This window comes from Notechis scutatus, chromosome 1 (genome assembly GCF_049901735.1).
Source record: "Notechis scutatus isolate UNSWTSFEM ecotype Mainland chromosome 1, rNotScu1.2, whole genome shotgun sequence".
In the NCBI taxonomy this organism is placed as follows: Eukaryota; Metazoa; Chordata; class Lepidosauria; order Squamata; family Elapidae; genus Notechis; species Notechis scutatus.
In genome coordinates, this window is record NC_142009.1 from 41,086,564 (window position 1) to 41,102,272 (window position 15,709).

At 37.7% G+C, this 15,709-nt stretch overlaps 1 protein-coding gene across 18 annotated transcripts in view; it reads right to left on the reverse strand.

Annotated features, from left to right (window-relative positions):
* THUMPD2 (THUMP domain 2 tRNA and snRNA guanosine methyltransferase) overlaps nucleotides 1-6,970 on the reverse strand; it is a 32,159-nt gene extending 25,189 nt beyond the window's left edge. For 10 of the 18 annotated variants that reach the window (XR_015748934.1, XR_015748917.1, XR_015748933.1 and 7 more), the window contains exons 1-5: nucleotides 6,690-6,927; nucleotides 4,198-4,330; nucleotides 3,425-3,834; nucleotides 1,415-1,492; nucleotides 507-559 (exon numbers count right to left, since the gene is read on the reverse strand). Coding sequence is in view for 12 of the 18 variants with exons in the window: in XM_087961806.1 (XP_087817932.1) it covers nucleotides 507-559; nucleotides 1,415-1,492; nucleotides 3,425-3,834; nucleotides 4,198-4,330; nucleotides 6,690-6,818 (803 nt within the window). In the remaining 6 variants the exon portion in view is untranslated. Of the gene's footprint in view, nucleotides 1-506; nucleotides 560-1,414; nucleotides 1,493-3,424; nucleotides 3,835-4,197; nucleotides 4,331-4,432; nucleotides 4,650-6,351; nucleotides 6,470-6,689 lie in introns of those variants that run through there. The other 8 variants (XR_015748942.1, XM_087961854.1, XM_087961831.1 and 5 more) reach the window with 5 other exon arrangements.
* Nucleotides 6,971-15,709: the final 8,739 nt, after the last annotated feature.

A 15,709-nucleotide genomic window follows, 5' to 3' on the forward strand; every position in this document is an offset into this window, starting at 1 on the left:
TTAAATTATTTTCAATTTCATCTTAAATGTATTTGGCCATAATTTTTTCATTAAAACTCACAAGGATATTATTTTGATGCTAAAAATTAAGATAACAATATTACTAAATATAAGTGATAAGTATTCACAGCAATAATCATATTACTATGCTATTTTATATTCATCACTGCTTTTTTCACATATTGACAATTGTCCTCACTTCTACCAATCTATATGCTTAAAGGTCAATGAATAAAACATCACATACCCTAGGGAAATATAAATGTACAAATGTTTCAAGTACCATGTTCCAAATTATTTATACTTTTATATGACAGAGAATGCTAAAGGTTTACCATTTTAAACATTTAATTATTGCAATAAATTATTACTTATCAATTTATTTCAAGGTCAACAATATGAGAACAAAAACTATTCCATCCAATTTTTTTGGAGGAGCATGTTTTCTATTAGAAAAGTAAATATTTATCGAGAAGTAAGGAATAATAATTTATAATGTCATCGACCTGAAAAGAGGGATCCCAATCACAGAATAAACATCATTTAGATGCACAAAAATCTGTAAGAGAATGAAAATTTACAATATTTACTTGCAAATCGACAAAGTAATAGATGATATCTCAGTCACCTTCTTAAGGATGTATTTATTTATTCTAAAAAGCAATCTCATCCTTAAATGTATGTAAGATATCTATCTGAAGTATACTAAAGGGGTACTGTATAAGACATAGTACAAAATTGATTCTTCTGCTTTTCCATCAGGGCAAACACAAATGATAGAAGAAAAGAAAAATGTACAAAACCCCAACTTAATACTGGCCAAATATTTTCAGCTAAAGTGGCATAAACTTTCTACTAGTGATATTGTAAACCATTTACAAATCTTGTTGCACATGCAGGATATCCTCCACCAGAATTCAGGAGAGTGAAAGTAAGTTCAATGAAAATGATAGAGCCTACAGGAAATGTGGAAGCATTACCTGGATTTTATCTTTAAGGTTTGCCACTTTTCAAATTCTATCTATATCCCTTATTTTTATAACACTGTTTACTTTGTGTCTTTTATCTGTTTTTAGATTTCTGTAATTTTTTTCAGATTTCAGTCATGATTAAGTTCAAAGGTTCTGGCAGACAACTTGCTCCACTCTGACTGTTGTCTTTTAATAAGTTCACAATGAAACAGTACAACAATACCTCAGTCTCTTAAGCCAGTTGGAAGTCATTTTCTGTTTTCACAGGAACTTACAGAAGACAAAATATAAGGAAGCTAAATTCTACAAGCGTAACATATTTCATTTTTATTAACAAGAATACACATTAAAAATATCCTCCAGTCATATTTCAGAGATCATTTGATATCTGAAGAAGGCAAAGCCCAAAGCTTCCAACAATTCAACTTAAGTTGGATTATTACCTCTAAATCGGGATTTCTAAGATCTGCTTTCCATCCAAAATTTTTCATAAGAGCTATTCCAATAATTTTCCCCAGTTCCTGAAAAAATAATCACAAATCAGACATGAGAATTATTTGGGTAGGTTGCATATTATATAGATTCTTAGAATAGAAAACAGCAAACAAAACATGCTGAATATTATAGAATCCATAAGACATATTTTACATCCCTACCTTATGTATGTTTACTGAAATCAGGCCATACAAGTTCAAATATGCTTATTTTAGTCTGTCTTGTTATGCAATGGCTTGAAAAAAGCTTCAAGAACAGAGTAAAACATCTAGCAAATTATTTTTATTGTATGCATGTATATGCATGCACATTACAACACACCCACACACGGTAAGGAAACTAAGCTTTCAAAATGACAGTACTAAAATTTAATTTGTCCTCCATCTCCTTGACAATTAAGAGGAATTCCAAGACAGCATAGAAGAGTGAAGTTACAACTGCTTAGCTTTAACAAAATATTCAAATTCGTTTCCCCACCTTCAAACAGTGCTATTTTTTTCTATGTTGATGTCACTCACTAAATGTAATTATGGAATTACGCATAAAGAGTAAATTAAATATCCTTTCTGACAGTTCCAGAATAATCTGGACAGACAGTGGAATTATTAAGAAAATGTACTGTTTTGCTAGCCATTTTCAAATGGATGTACAAGTAGTCCTCATTTACCGGCCTCTTGTTCAGCTACTTTTGAAGTTATCACAGCACTAAAAAGAGAGATTTAAAACTGGTCCTCAAAGTTGTGGCCATTGCAGTATCCCCTTGGTCATATGATCCTGATTCGGTAGCTTGTCAACCATTATACATTTACAAGTATTGCAGCATCCCATGATTATCATTTGCATTCTTCAGTTAGCTTCAAGACAAGTAGTCAATGGGAAAGCCAGCAGGAAGTTACAAGTGACAGTCATGTTTCACTATATGACTGCGTCATTTGGTGACAGAGCTGCTGGTCCTAATTGTGGTTGGTAAGGTGGTTTTATTTTTTTTTAATGTTATTTTGAATGTAATGTACTTTTTCATGCAATAGAATATGAAAAAAATCCCTGTAAACTGTATGTACAATGAGTTGGCATTGTGCAGTTGAATATACTCCTAAACACAATAGTAGCTGTAAGACTTGCCACAGATATAATTGTAGAGAGGAAATTAACATTGCGAATTAGCATGTTTAAAGAGAATAAAATCTGGAAAATACAGCACATCATGGATACTTTTTGTGTCATGCCCCTGTTGGAGTCTGACTCTGGGGGAGTGATGAAATAGCTGACAGGGAGTGAAAGTGTGGCTCTGGTGGTTGTGAAGGAAACTGCAGAAGGGCACAGGCCAGATGGGCATTCAGAGGAAGACCCAGGCCCATCCCCTCTTCATCCTAGGGCAGGCAGGGAGGAGTGGATAAGGGAGAAACTTGAGTGGTGTGGTGGGAGGAAGGGGCCCTGATTCCCTTCATGGGCTGCAGCTGGGAGGACTGGTTAAAAGGACAAACTGCGCATGGCAAAGTTGCTGGAAGCAAAGCGTGCATTCTTGTCGGAACTTATCTGTGTTTTGGCTTCCTCCCAACTGTGGTTGCTGCGTTATCTGGTAGAAATCTGCAATTAATCATCCTTGCCTGTAATAGTAATTCCTTCAGTGTGGTGTGTTAGGTTTTTTATTTCAAATTAACTTTACTTTGGGTGCGGACTGCATTTACTCCCTCCATAAACTGTTTTCTTTAAGAGTTTGATATCCTGCCGAGGATAATTGGACATTGGGGCCAAGTTGGAGGCATTAAAGGGACTTTCTTCTATTTTTGTGACTTAGTTATTTTTGTGTCACGCTCCGGATCATCACATTTTGTCCTATAGAAGTGTAAGAGATTTATTTAGATTCTTAATACATCAATTTGTTCTCTACATATTATCCTTCAGTTTTCATGAAGCTTAGTAGCTCCTGAGTTTTAAAATGAATAATTTTTACATACCTGTGCAGTAAATAATTTTGCAAGTATTCCACTGCAACGACATGATACTCTGAAACTAAAATAACTATTGGAAACAATAGTTTTGTCTTGAATAAGTTCAGGAGTGTTTTCTAGAAAAAGTCTGCCCTGAGGCAATAAAATGTCTTTACAAACATCATGTGTATCACATTTTTGCTGATCTTCAATTTGATTTTTAATAGTATCTGTCTCTAATATTATTTGCATTTTTTGCTTTTCATCTTCAATATGTTTTTCCTCTTCCAATTTCTGTTTTTTGGAATCTGGGTATTCTTGGCACAAGTTTAGTTGCTTTGCCGACTGATCATAAAGACTTCTCCAGACAGCAGTTGTATCCAGCCAACATCTCGGATTCTCATTTACAAGTTTTTGAACATCCTGGATTATTCTTCCTGAAATAAAATAGTGAATTATTAGTCCATACATTTTGCTATATCATTTAACATCTAAAACAAAAGACACGATTTCCTATTAGATTTCATACTTTCAATGCTCCAGTTATGTAACAAGCCAACTTCTTCCTTTGTAGATTTGGTAAATTCATTGGCATGCCTGTATGCTTCCTAATTAAAACAACAAGAAAACCTTTTGTGGAACAAAAGCTTTCAAATCAGTTTAATCTGTAAGCCAGAGCAAACTGAATGAGAATAAGTCCCCCATGAATTAGAATGATCACTTAATTCTAAAATGCTAGTGGATGCTAAAGTTGAAAGAAATTGGTATTAATCTAACACAAGAACATAGAAGACAGTTACCTTTATTCCCACAGAAGGAAAGTGGAGGACATTTCTTTAGCAGCAAAAATAATCTTTCAGCTGACTTTAGTTTCTTCAACATACTCAGCTCAAGATTGGTACTGAAGAAAACTTTTCCCGATATATATTCTACCTTGAAAGAGAATGCATACCAATAAATAAAACTGGATATATATTTGAAAGTTGATTTTTAAAAAATATCATCCTTATTAATGAATTAATACAAGCAACTGACCTTGTTTATAAAATGCACTGGGTACTATGAAAAAAAGCAAAGAGGGATGCTTGTGTTTGCCTGATTTCATTTATCCATTGAGAGAGATATTGGAGTCTTAGTGGACAATCACTTAAATATGAGCCAACAGTGTGCTGCAGCTGCCAAAAAAGCCAACACAGTTCTAGGCTGCATTAACAGAGGAATAGAACCAAGATCACATGAAGTGTTAATACCACTTTATAATGCCTTGGTAAGATCACACTTGGAATATTGCATCCAGTTTTGGTCGCCACGATGTAAAAAAGATATTGAGACTCTAGAAAGAGTGCAGAGAAGAGCAACAAAGATGATTAGGGGGCTGGAGGCTAACACATATAAAGAATGGTTGCAAGAATTGGATTTGTCTAGTCTAGTGAAAAGAAGAACTGGGAGTGACATAATAGCAGTGTTCCAATATGTCTATGGAGATTCTCAGTTATCAGATCATGACTGTCCCAAAGGTGCTTTTTCTGGAGGCAACTGGACTTTCTGGTTTTTCTTTGAAGACATTTTGCTTCTCATCCAAGAAGCTTCTTCAGCTCTGTTGAATTATCTGACATTGAGTGTTGGCACAATCCTTGCTGTGAGATTAAGGGCTCACATTATGGAATGTTCTGGATGAAGAAATCCCTACAGTTTTTGAAATTCTGTATAATATTCCCTATGGAGTAAAACTGTTGTTACACAGCAGAACTTAGTTCTGAACTTACATTCACAGCAGAACTGAACGATTCACAAAGCTCTAAGTCAGGGGTGTCCAACCTTGGCAACTTTAAGACTTGTGGACTTCAACTCCCAGAATTCCTCAGCCAGCTTTGCTGGCTGAGGAATTCTGGGAGTTGAAGTCCACAAGTCTTAAAGTTGCCAAGGTTGGACACCCTGCCCATGCCCTCAGCAAATCACTATATTTAATAAAAACATTTTTATGACCACTTGCTACAGATTGGCTTATTTTTTCAATCATCCTGTGATAAATCCCATAATATGGGAAATTAAAAGGTAGATAATTTTTCCTACTGACAATTATTCTAAACTTAGTGTAAGACTTAGACAATAAACCAAGGAATGCTGATCACTAACATAGATTTTACACTACAAAGCTGAAATCATCTTTTGGATCCAGGCAAAAAAATATCAGCATTTATAATTATCATATAGATGCACAGTTTACACATACAAGAGAAAAATCTTCATCCCTGAAAGCAACAATACTTCTCACTAAACTAATAAAAAACTTGCAGTTTACCTGTACAAACATCACAGACCACCTTGTTTTATTGTTATTTATTCCAGCAAAAAAATCTTGCCCTTTCAATAACTGCAATGCATCCAGGTATTCCAGGTTGCCTACTATAAAGGAATATCTAAGTTTCTTTCCCTGACATCTGCCATTTAATGAGTAAAAACTCAAAAACTCATGAATTTAGAACCCAAATTTTGCACATGTAGATTGGTAATGCACATGATTATAAATACGGCCTAAATGTCACAAGCAGTTAAAAATGGGATTTCTAACACCAGACTGAAGTGAGCTGTGGTAAGATGTGATGCAAGCTATGGGAGGTGCATACAACATACATACAGGTAGTCCTCGACTTACAACAGTTTGCTTAGTGACTGTTCACAATGGCAGTGAAAAAAGTGACTTGGGACCCTTTTTCACACTTATGACCATTGCAGCATCTCCATGGTCATGGATTTACATTCGGATACTTGACAACTGATTCCCTTTTATGACGGTTGTAATGTCCCGGGACTATGATTCCCTTTTGTGACCTTCTGATAAGCAAAGTCAATGGGGAAGCGAGTCACTTAACAACCGTGTTACCAATTTAACCACTGCAGTGATTCACTTAACAAATGTGGCAAGAAAAGTCGTAAAATGGGGCAAACCTCACCTAACATGTTTTTCACTTCGCAACAGAAATGCGGGGCTCAATTGTGATCGTAAGTTGAGGAGTACCTGTAGTCATTCAAACATAGTCGCGACACGAGAATCGCACGGGGAGGCCAAAACCGCGCGGGGGGACTTTTGAATAAACATGGCTAACTGCAGGAAACGGTTTTCTGAAGTAGCGAGCGTAAAAACGAGCAATTGGCCCAGCCTTCACTTCAACCCAAGGCCGCTATCGCTGCCTCCCTTTCCGTATAGTGTCTGCGGCGAGGAAAGCGAGCTTGTAAGCCGTTATTTTACCGACCGAGCCCGGCGCGGCCTAAGGAGTCCGGAGCCGCTCACCTGAGTGGCGCCCAAACGAGCCTGCACTTCTTCGATGAGGAAGGGCTCCATCCCGCGTCCCGCAGTGCAAAAATAGCGGCTGCAGCGGCGAGCCTCCTTCGGCCTCTTCCGTTTTCCTCCGTCAGCCATTGCGACCTCGTTGCGGGAAACAGCCGGTGTCAAGTCCCCCCCGGACGTCGACGCTGCCCCCGCTTTCCTCTCTGATCGCGGAGGGGGAGGCCGCTGAGAAGTTTGCCTCCTGTAGGCGAAGGCGCAGCTTCCCAAATCGCCTGGTGCTTTTGGCGCCGGGCCATCCTCCCTTTCCGATAGAGGGCGCCAAACTGCATTTTGGAGATCCTGTTCTCAGTTTTTACCATGCGAAACCTAATCCCTTTTTCAAAAATATAAAGTAAGTCCTCCTCACTTCAATAGCATGGCAGCATTATAGGCAAACTGCGACCTTTCCCGTCAGGAAAAAAAAAAAAATCAGGAGGTGAGGTGTGAGTTTTACACTGGGTTGTTGGTTTTTTTTAGCGCTAGGGAGAATATTTTTGGAATAAATCAGACCATTTTGGAAAAATCATTCCACCCAGTGGCGGATTAAGGCTCAGTGACAAATCTTGGTGCTCCCCTCCTTTATACATACTGTACAAACGAAGCCAAACTTAGACTACCTAAAAGTAATACACCAATCTGGTGAGAAGCGTTTTGCAACTCATATTGTATCAAATACATCCCAAGGAAATGTAAATTCCCTCATGTAGGGGTACCTCAAAGTTCTGTTTTGATCCAATGCTTTTCAATATCTTCAAAAATGATTTAGATGAGGGGGATAGAAGGGGAACCCATCAAACTTGTTGATGACACTTAGCTGGGGGGGAATTTTGAATGCTTTGGAACATAGATTCAAGTTTCAGAAGGTTCTTGATAGACTTGAACATTAGGCCCTATCCAACAAGATGCAGTTCAGTAGTGAGAAAAATAAGACCCTGCACATAGGCAAGAAAAAAACAAATGTATAGGAACAGGATATAATACCTGGCTCAACAGTAGTATGTGAGAGGGATCTAGGAATCTTAGTGGACTACCACTTAAATATGAGCCAGGAGTGTGCTGAGCTGCCAAATAGCCAATGTTGTCCTACATGTGAAACTCAAAAAATTAGAATATCGTACAAAAGTTCATTTATTTCAGTAATGCAACTTAAAAGGTGAAACTAATATATGAGATAGACTCATTACATGCAAAGTAAGATAATTGAGATGATTATGGCTTACAGTTCATGAAAACCCCAAATCCACAATCTCAGGAAATTAGAATATTACATGCAATCAATAAAACAAGGATTGTACATAGAACAATATCGGACCTCTGAAAAGTATAAGCATGCATATGTACTCAGTACTTAGTTTGGGCCCCTTTTGCAGCAATTATTGCCTCAATGCGGCGTGGCATGGAAGCTATCAGCCTGTGGCACCGCTGAGGTGTTATGGAAGACCAGGATGCTTCAATAGCAGCCCTCAGCTCTTTGCTTTGCATGTAATGAATCTATCTCATATAAAAAAGGTTTACCTTTTAAGTTGCATTACGGAAATAAATGAACTTTTGCACGATATTCTAATTTTTCGAGTTTTACCTGTATACTAGCATCAAGATCTTACATAAGAAATGATAGAGTCAAGAATGAATGGAGGTTGAGTGAATATGGGTTGAATACAAACCTGAATTGTCAGTTTTGAAAGAACTATTTTGAAATGGTTTGGTCATATGGACAGACTGAATGCAGATTGTATTATAACTGAGAGAAAGGGGAAGACTAAAAAAGTTATGGTTAGATTTGTTCTCACTGATAGGAAATGTCCTAACAGAAATTTCCTGATAGATGGAGTTGAGAACCTCAAAAAGAAATTTAAGGAACAAAAGGAAGTTTAAGGAACAAAAGGAACAAAAGGAACATGGCTTGCAAGTATAAAAAGACTTAGAAGGATACAGTGAATAACTTGGTATAAATTACATTTAGAAGGATTTTTTTTTGCTCTTCTTGCTTTATGAGGCAATTCCTTTCAATTCCTGTTTCATACTTTTATGTACTTTGCACAAAAGTTGCTTACTTCAAAATGGAATAGTAACAGTATGTACTCTGTGTATGTAGATTCCAGGTTACTGGCCTTCTTAGTAGATCATCTCTCTGCCCCAGCTTGTGATATGTATTTTTACAAACATTTCCTGATCTCCCTATTAAAGTTTTCCTGCAGGAAGCAATAATTTTTTAAAATTTATATTGCATTATACCTGAATCAGTCTTGTACTAGATGATTATTATGATTTTATTTCCTTGGCACGCTGTTTTATTTGTTTCTAAAAAAGAATCAGTAATCTTCTAAATAAAATAAATGGTAGTCCTCAGCTTACAACTACAATTGAGTCCAGAATTTGTGTTGCTAAGTGAGATGTTTGTTAAGTGAGTTTTGCTCCATTTTACGACCCTTCTTGCCACCTTTGCTAAGTGAATCTCTGCAGTTGTTAAATTAGTAACATGGTTGTTAAATGAATCTGGCTTCCCCATTGACTTTGCTTGTCAGAAGTTTCCAAAAGAGGATCACATGACCCCAGGACACTACAACTGTCACAAATAGGACCCAGTTGTTAAGCATCTGAAAGTAAATCATGTGACCATGGGGCTACTGCAATGGTCATAAATGTGAAAAATGGTCATAAGTTATTTTTTTTCAGTGCCATTGTAACTTTGAACAGTCACTACATGAACTATTGTATGTCAAGAACTACCTGTACTTGCTTTGAATTGATGCATGGATTTGAGTCTGTATACCCCATCGTCACAAATTTCTTTATTTATGTCCTATTTCACACAGACCTATTCATACAAGTAAAGCAATGAAAGCAACTATCCTTTTGAAATGAATGAGGAAGCCTTTCCAAGATGGGACATTATGCAGTTATGTAGATATAGGACTAGCAGACTAAGAATTGAAATTTGAAAATTAAAAACTAGCATATATGTTATAGTTGTATAACCACTAGAGGGTACTATTGCTATTCGATTTTCATGTTCACTGCTGCTGATAATGAGCAAAAATGCTCAATAACTCTTCATCGGAGTCTTGGCTTCTGTTTAGAATGATCTCACATCATTGGCTAGAAAGATTCTTTTGCAACTAATCTACAAAAATTATCAGATGGGATGAAATTTGTAAAAAAAAAGTAACACTTCATATCGAGACTGAATTTTCTTGCCTTTTTTGAATTTACTTTCTGACCAATTATAAAAGTGGAGAGGTGAAATTTGAATCTGGCCTCTCTGGTACTTATGGACCAGAGTAAACTGTTTAATAAACACGACTATATATAAAAAAATCTAATAGGTGATTGTTTTGGTTAGTCTACTCTTCAATGAAACTAGATATTTTATCTAAGTGAGTGTAAATTTCTGAATGTATATTTTCTGCAAATACCAGGCATGGAATTACTACTGACAAATATGAAAAAAAAATAATTTGGGTAGTACTAAGGGGGAAAAAAGATGAAATTAAGAGTTTTTCACTTGGATCTTTCATTTTTTCAATTTGAAAGATTGGAATAATACATTAGGTTGTCGGGTGGGGTGTTCAGGGAGGTAGAGGTGTAACATCTCTGGTGGAGGGGCCAGCGACACACTTTTCAGGGCTATTTGTTCCCCTTTGGTCCCCACCTGGCACTCAGGTCTCCGCTGTGGCTCCAAGTAGCTGTAATATGTGCACTGGCCATACCCTGACAAGCTATCTCATCAACAGCAAAACCAGGTGAGAATAGCCGATGGTTCTTCAATTTTCTGTGAGATACTAGATTTGTCCATCCAATCGTGTGAACACTGACCCTAGCAGATTGAGCAGAGAAGAATGATCAACCGTCAGTCAAGCAGACAGACCCAGCAGATGTTGCCTAAAAAGATACTGATATCCTGGTCATCCTCTTAGCAAGAGAAGTCTCCAGACATAATGTTTCTCCAGGCCACTGGATCAAGATCTCTTCTGGCAAGTGTGGGACTGACTACCCATATGCAATGGCTGTTCCCTTTAAAACTCCATCATGCTCAGATTTCTATTTTTTTTTAATTTTTATTGGTTTTTAAAATGAACATAGACAAACAAAACATAAAAACATCAAGCCATCTTCCCTATATATACATACAGTGTGCTGGTTGGTTTACAAATTGTTTTGTGCTTCCATTTCATAGTCTTCAATTATAATTACATTGTATATATTCTCATATTTTCAATCAAGTATTAAATACATTAATATCATTGTTAATCATTTGACTATACTTTTATTCATTCATGTTTTACGAAATAATCATATTTAACTTAAATTGTTTTATGACAGTTCATATTATCATCTCAAATCTATCCTACAATCATTTTGTAGATATAATAAGAAAAGAATACCTCTTTATATATTTATTATTTTCTAAAAGTCTACATATTTCATTACTGTACTTTATTGTCTAACCATTGATAGAAAAGATCCCAAATTTTATAAAGTTGTTTATCATCTTGTTCTCTGATTTCAAATGTCAATCTACTCATTTCATCACATTCCAATATTTTCTTAATGATTTCCTTTTCTCATTTTTCCAATTTTTAGCAAATACAATCCTAGCCGCTGTTAATACATTTACAATCAGGTATTTCAAGTCTTTACTATATATTTCAGGTAAAATTCCCAATAAAAATATCTCTGGTTTCAAATCTATATGCTTTTTTGTCATTTTTTCCAACCATGTGTGGATTTTAGTCCAATATTTTTTAGCATCCGCACAAGTCCACCACATATGGTAATATGAGCCAGGTATCTGATGACATTTCTAACATTTTTCAGATTTGTTCTTGAACATTCTTGATATTCTTGTCGGGGGGAAATGCCACCTGTAAAACATCTTATACAAATTTTCTTTATATGCTGTTGACATTGTCATTTTATAATTTTGAGACCACAATTTTTGCCATTTCTCTAGATCAATCCCATATCCAAAATTCTTCCCCCAAGCAATCATTGTTTCTTTAACTTGTTCTTCTTCTAGTTTAATTTCTAATAAATATCCATACAATTTTTAATCACCTTTTCATCAGTACCTGTCAAAATCTTATCTAAATCAGTCGATTTATCATAGAAACCTTCTGTTTTAGAGTCTTTGTCATACCTTGAATGTATTTGCGCATATGAAAACCAATTCATCTAATTTTTGTATAGATTTAAGTCCACCCTTTTCATTTAATATTTCACCATATCTAACTGTTTGTTTCTTTTTATATATTATAGGATAAGAAAATGCTCCAATAGTCGTTAGCCAGACTGGAATTTTCAAATAACATTGTCTTTTAGTCTTCTCCCAGTTTAACTACAGAGACTCCCGTATATAATGTCTTCTAAAATTCCCCTGTGATTCAGTTCCTTTATACCAGGGGTGTCAAACACAAGGGCCCTTTGATGGGGACCAAACTGCTGATGCGGCCCCCGATGAATTTGAGTTTGACACCCCTGATCTACAAGTTACCTACAAATCCTATCAGTCCTAATATAATTCCTTTGGTGGTTTGAGGAGTGGCAAAGCAACAAGTGGAGATGGTCACTGGAAGTTATAATTACAAACCTGCACATGGACGATTCTTAGATCACCAGTTGTTTGTACCCAGGGCATCAGAGATATTCAGCAGCATTCAGGGTGACTGGGCAGCCCTTTTAAGATAGCACTGCCCACCCTTGCATGAGGAAGGCAGTTAGAAAAAATTGCCTGCTCCACAACAACGGGTTAGTTAAGCAGAGCTAGCAGATCACCTCCCCCTAGTGCAGGGGTGTCCAACCTTGGCAACTTTAAGACTTGTGGACTTCAACTCCCAGAATTCCTCAGCCAGCTTTGCTGGCTGAGGAATTCTGGGAGTTGAAGTCCACAAGTCTTAAAGTTGCCAAGGTTGGATACCCCTGCCCTAGTGGTTGAGAATCTGGAAAAAAGCATCAACTCATTTGACACACCCATACTTTGCTGGATAAGCAGCCCTCTTTGCTTTGCTGCATTTAGTGAGATCACTGAGGAGGGTTAAATACAGGAAGTAGTAATTGGATATACGTTTTTTGGAAAGGGAAATCAAAGGGAAAAAATTGAGGGAGTAGGTTTTGCAACCAAGACTGCTTAGCTGAAGAACATTCCTTCTCTATCCACTTGAACAAGTAAGTGCATTACAAAGTTCTGCTTTCCTTTCTGCAAGTCTGGTATATCATAAATGTTATGCCGACATGCCAACTCTCCCAAGTCCAAAGAGCTTTCTATGAGGACTTAGATCACACTATTTGAAACAACTCCTACCAGGGGTGGGATCCGACAGGATTAACTACCGGTTCAGTGATTTACGAGGTTCGGTGATTTATGATGCGCGCCTGTAAATCGTCATCAGCATGCTGCATGCAGAGAAGCAGCCTTTGAAAAAACACTTTTTCTGCTTGAAAAATGCAGCTGTGACGGTCAGGTAAGAGCCGGGTGAAGTTGGGAAAAATCAGCAAATAGAACCGGTTCATGTCTTTCAGAGCTACCAGTTCTACAGAGGTGGACAGAACCGGTAGAAACCCACCCCTGACTCCTACCAGTGACAAACTAATTATTCTGGATGGCTTCAGTGTTAGGGTGGAAACAGACAGCAATATTGGGATGGAGACCTTGGGAGACATGGGATGGGAAAACAAAATTGCAGTGGACTGCTGCTTCTGGCAAATGTGCCAAGCATAATCTGTGCATCAGTAACACTATGTTCAGATAAGTACACATCAAGCTGGATGCATCCCAGGTTCAAACATTAACACCTATTTGACCATGTCATAGTTTTCAGTGTGGTCTTAAAGATGTCACCATCACCTGTGCCATGCCAGGTGCTGAGTGCTGGACAGATATTCATAGCTATGATACACAGCCAATACACAACTGTATTTGGACTGAAAACCCACTCATAGCCCCTTTATACCATAAGCAATCAAGGAATGTTAGAAAATCATTCAACATCAGCAGACGAAAAGACCCAGACCATGTCTGCAGCAATTTATCACTTGTAAAAACCTGTTAAAGAGCCATGGTGGTACAATTCTGCTGACTGTTCAAGTGTCACCAGCTCAAATTTGACTCAGCCTTCCATCTTTTCAAGATCAGTAAACTAAGGACCCAGATTGTTGGGGTCTGTAAATTGCTTAGAGAGGGCTGTAAAGCACGGTGAGGCAGTATATATGTCTAAGTGCTGTTGCTATTCTGAAAAGCAGACACAGTTTAAAAATGTGCAGACTATAACAACTGTATTTGGATTGAAAACCTATGTGCTTTAAGACCAGTTTGATGAAAACCACAATCCCATTTCAGCAGTCCTCCAGGCAAAGAAAAAGGCCTATACAGAATGGCAGAATGATCCATCATTTGTCCCAAAGAAAGGCAAGTTGAAGCAACCCCAATTCAAAGTAGAATGGACTGAGAAATGCAGGATGAATGGTGGCAAGAGAAGATTGAGCAAGTGGAATGCTACGCAGACATGCCTGCCACCAGAGAGTTTTAAAGCACCATAAAGTTTATGGTTCTTCTAAATCAGGATGCTCCCGCTTGCTGGTCATCTGATGGGCCGAGCCTAATAAGAGACCAAGAAAGACTGAAAAACTGCTGGGCTGAACACTTTTCCAACTTGCCCAGTAGGCTGTCCACAGTTGATCATGATATCTTATAGCAAATTCCTCAGCTGCCAGCCTTGGATGTCCTAAACCTCCCTCCCTCTAATGATGAAATAAAGAAAGCAATCTCGCAGATAAACTCAAATAAAGAAAAGGGCAGGATGGCATTCCTGCTGAGATCTAAAAGCACTAGACCAAAACATTCTTCAAGCAATCAGAGATAACTTAAAAGACATTTGGTCCACAAAAGAGATGGCCGATGACTTCCATGATGCCTTCATCGTGGCTTCTTATCAAAACAAAGGAAGCAAATCCAAGTGCAGAAACAACAAAGGTATTTCATTGCTGTCCATAGCAGGCAAGATGTTTGCCCACATTCTCCTGAACAGACCGGTCACTGGTTTGGAATGGAACCTCTCAGAGGTGCAGTATGACTTTTGGCCAGAATAGAGTACAACAGATGTGGTATTTACTGTGAGGAAAGTCCAGAAGAAGTACATCAAGCCAAAGGATGCACTTTTTACTCTGTCTTCATTGACCTGACAAAAGCATATGACATTGCAAACAGGGCGACTCTCCAGATCATTTGATCTTTATTGACCTGACAAAAGCATATGACATTGCAAACAGGGCGACTCTCCAGATCGTTTGAGTTAGGGTGAGATGAGGAAATTTGTGAAGTTGATTCAACTACTCCATGGAATGACAGGATAGGTTCTTTATAATGGTAATACATCAGCTGCACTTGCCACTTCCAATGGGGTAAAACAGGGCTGTATGTTAGCTTTAATCTGTTCTTTGCTTGCACGTTAGCACATGGTTTTCATCAAACTGCTTATCACTGCTTTTTCATTAAACTAATCTTGATGTGAAGGAAGAAGGGTACTGATTGGATAGCCCCAGGGGTGGTATTCAGCAGGTTCTGACCAGTTTTGGAGAACCGGTAGTGGAAATTTTGAGTAGTTCGGAGAACTGGCAAATACCACCTCTGACTGGAGATTTTACAGTATCTTTCCCCTGACATGCCCACCAAGCCATGCCCACAGAGCAGGTAGTAAACATTTTGGAATCCCACCACTGGATAGCCCTCTCTTTGACCTTTGCTGCTTAAATGCATGGAGAAAGGGTCTCCATACACTCATTCAAGAACCCCCCCCCACTTTGCTGATGGTGTGTGCTCCACACACCATCAGTACATAAATCTACAATTTATGCTGAACAAATTCTCAGAAACTACTATGCTCTTCGGCCTATCAGTCTGAACAAAATTTCTTCTGTTACTGTTTCGAAGATGTGTAGACTTCAACTCCCAGAATTTCCTAGCCAGACACCAAGTTTGCACTTCTTTA